The 2862-nt window shown below is 46.0% G+C and overlaps 1 protein-coding gene across 1 annotated transcript in view; it reads right to left on the bottom strand.

The window, feature by feature from the left end:
- The window catches only part of LOC102042103 (zinc transporter ZIP11), a gene marked incomplete at its 5' end in the record, with an annotated part of 18365 nt that overhangs the window by 10642 nt on the left and 4861 nt on the right, over positions 1-2862 (bottom strand). The window contains one exon of the mRNA XM_031065226.1: positions 1019-1063. Within this exon, the coding sequence (XP_030921086.1) occupies positions 1019-1063 (45 nt within the window). The remainder of the gene's footprint in view (positions 1-1018; positions 1064-2862) is intronic.

Here is a 2862-nt window from a genome sequence, read left to right as displayed (position 1 = left end):
CCACAGGTGATTGTTTCATTGGTTTTTGCTGTGAATTGTTTTGACTCAATGGCCAATCAGGGCCAAGCTGTGTCAGACTCTGAAAAGAGAGTCACAAGTTTCCATTATTATCTTTTTAGCCTTCTGTCTGTATCCTTTCTGTATTCTTTAGTATAGTTCAGTACAGCATTCTTTAATATAATATAGATCATAAAATAATAAATCAGCCTTCTGAGAACACGGAGCCAGATCCATCATTCCCTCCATTTGATGGGGGTCTCAGAAAATATCACAGTGTTCCACAGAGCTGCTCCTTCCCTGTTGTTTCCTGTAAAACCCCGTTCCGTCCAGCTGCTCCTTCCCTGTTCTCCCCATCCTCCCCCTCAGCAGAGTGGCCCCAATGTCCCCCAGATGATGTCCCCCAGGCCACCCCGTTAAATTTCAGCTTTCATATTGATAATGCCTTAAATTTGAGCTGTTGTATTTCCCAGACTCTGCGCGGCGTTGGTTTATAACTCTGAATTTCACATGAAGGGTCAGCAGTTCTCCTCACAGCTCAGTCACACACCACAATCAATTTCCAGCCCCAGAACCAGGGACACCGCTGCAGCTTCAGTTTTTACATATTCATAGCGGGCCAGCCTTAAATAAAACGGGATTTAACGAGGTGGCTGCATTGATCTGGGATAGGGACATACAGAACTTTATAAAGGTTATTAAAATTCAATTTTTTTAAAATTAAACACCCACAGAAGCTGGGTGGTCTAAAAGCAGGGCTGGGACTGTGGGGCACATATAAAAATTCCCAATTAATGTTTATGGCTCCATGCAGAAAACATCAATCCTCTCCTTTTTGTCTGGATATTCAAACTGGGAGCACATTTCAATTAAAAATCGTTTGGTGTGCCTGAAATCTCAGTGGGAGGGACATTTTGGGGTGGGGGAATGGTGGAAGGGGTGGGTTTTAGGGATTTATTGCCTGGATCACACATTCCTCACAGAAAATAAAAGGGGAGCAGGATGAGGGAGGTTGACAAACCTGATTTTCCTTCCTGGAAAGAACCCGCAGGGAATCAAAGCCTGGCTGAATTTAGAAATAAAAATAGGGATGGGGGTAAAAAGAGGGATGGGGTAAAAAGAGGGATGTGTGATAAACCAGGGATGTGTGATAAACCCAGAATTAATGCCAAAATCAGGGATGTGTGATAAAACCAGGGATTAATGCCAAAATCAGGGATTCAAAATGAGGATTTATCCCTGATAACTCAGGGATGTGAGATAAACCCAGGGATGTGTGATAAATCATGGATGTGAGATAAACCAGGGATGTGTGATAAAACCAGGGCTGTGAGATAAAACCAGGGATTAATGCCAAAACCAGGGATGTGTGATAAACCAGGGATTTGTGATAAAACCAGGGATTAAAGCCAAAATCAGGGATGTGAGATAAAACCTGGGGTTAATGCCAAAACCAGGGATGTGAGATGATAACCCAGGGATGTGATGATAATCCAGGGATTTGTGATAAACCAGGGATTTGTGATAAAACCAGGGATGTGTGCTAAAGCAGGGATTTGTGATAAAACCAGGGATGTGTGCTAAAGCAGGGATTTGTGATAAAACCAGGGATTAAAGCCAAAATCAGGGATGTGAGATGATAACCCAGGGATGTGATAACCCAGGGATGTGTGTGATAACCCAGGGATGTGTGATAAACCCAGGGATGTGTGTGATAACCCAGGGATGTGTGATAAACCCAGGGATGTGTGTGATAACCCAGGGATGTGTGATAAACCCAGGGATGTGTGTGATAACCCAGGGATGTGTGATAAACCCAGGGATGTGTGTGATAACCCAGGGATGTGTGATAAACCCAGAGGGATGTGTGATAACCCAGGGATGTGTGAGATAACCCAGGGATGTGTGAGATAACCCAGGGATGGATTTCCCTCCCCCTCTCTCAGCCCAGGTGCAGCTCAGGACCTCCCCCCTCACTTTGGGCTCCCCAAGCCCCCCGAGCTGAGCTGGGATCACCCCAGGGCCAGCCCACCCCCAGCAGCCCTGCAGGCACCTCCCAGGTCCCCAGTGAACATCCCCCAGGCCAGGCTAATTAAAAGGTGATTAATGAGCATCTTCCCCCTGTTTTGGACCCAGGGCTGGGCTTTGCTCTGCTGCCTTTCCCTGGGATCCAGGAAAGGTGGGGAGGGGGAGATTTGGGGTTTGGGAGGGGCAGATTTGGGAGATGCTGATTTAGGATTTGGGAGATGCTGATTTGGGATTTGGGAGATGCGGATTTGGGATTTGGGAGATGCAGATTTGGGATTTGGGAGGGGCAGATTCAGGATTTGGGAGATGCAGATTTGGGATTTGGGAGGGGCAGATTCAGGATTTGGGAGATGCAGATTTGGGATTTGGGAGGTGCTGATTTAGGATTTGGGAGGGGCAGATTCAGGATTTGGGAGATGCAGATTTGGGATTTGGGAGGTACCAATTTGGGAGATGCAGATTTGGGATTTGGGAGGTACACATTTAGGATTTGGGAGGTGCTGATTTCAGCTCTGGGGGGATTTTCCTGGAGCTGATCCTGGGTCTGACAGAGGAGGATCCAGCCCCACCTGAGGATCTTTGCTCTCTCTGGATCCATCCCCAGCAGAGCCAGATCTGTGAGAGTGAGAGGGAAAACCCCACAGTGTCCTGTGCCACAATGATTCCCATTCATCCCCAGAAAACACAGCAGAACATTTTTGCCTGGTTTCAATCTCCCCACATTAATCAAACCTTTTTCTTCCCTTTTTTTCCCCTTTTTTCTTTCCTTCCTCCCCCTTTTTTTTTTTTTTTTTTTTTCCTTTTTTTTTTTTTTTTTTTTTTTTTTTTCTTTTTTTT

This window comes from Geospiza fortis, unplaced genomic scaffold, assembly GCF_000277835.1.
Source record: "Geospiza fortis unplaced genomic scaffold, GeoFor_1.0 scaffold358, whole genome shotgun sequence".
NCBI lineage: Eukaryota > Metazoa > Chordata > Aves > Passeriformes > Thraupidae > Geospiza > Geospiza fortis.
This window is presented reverse-complemented; position numbering and strand designations above follow the sequence as displayed.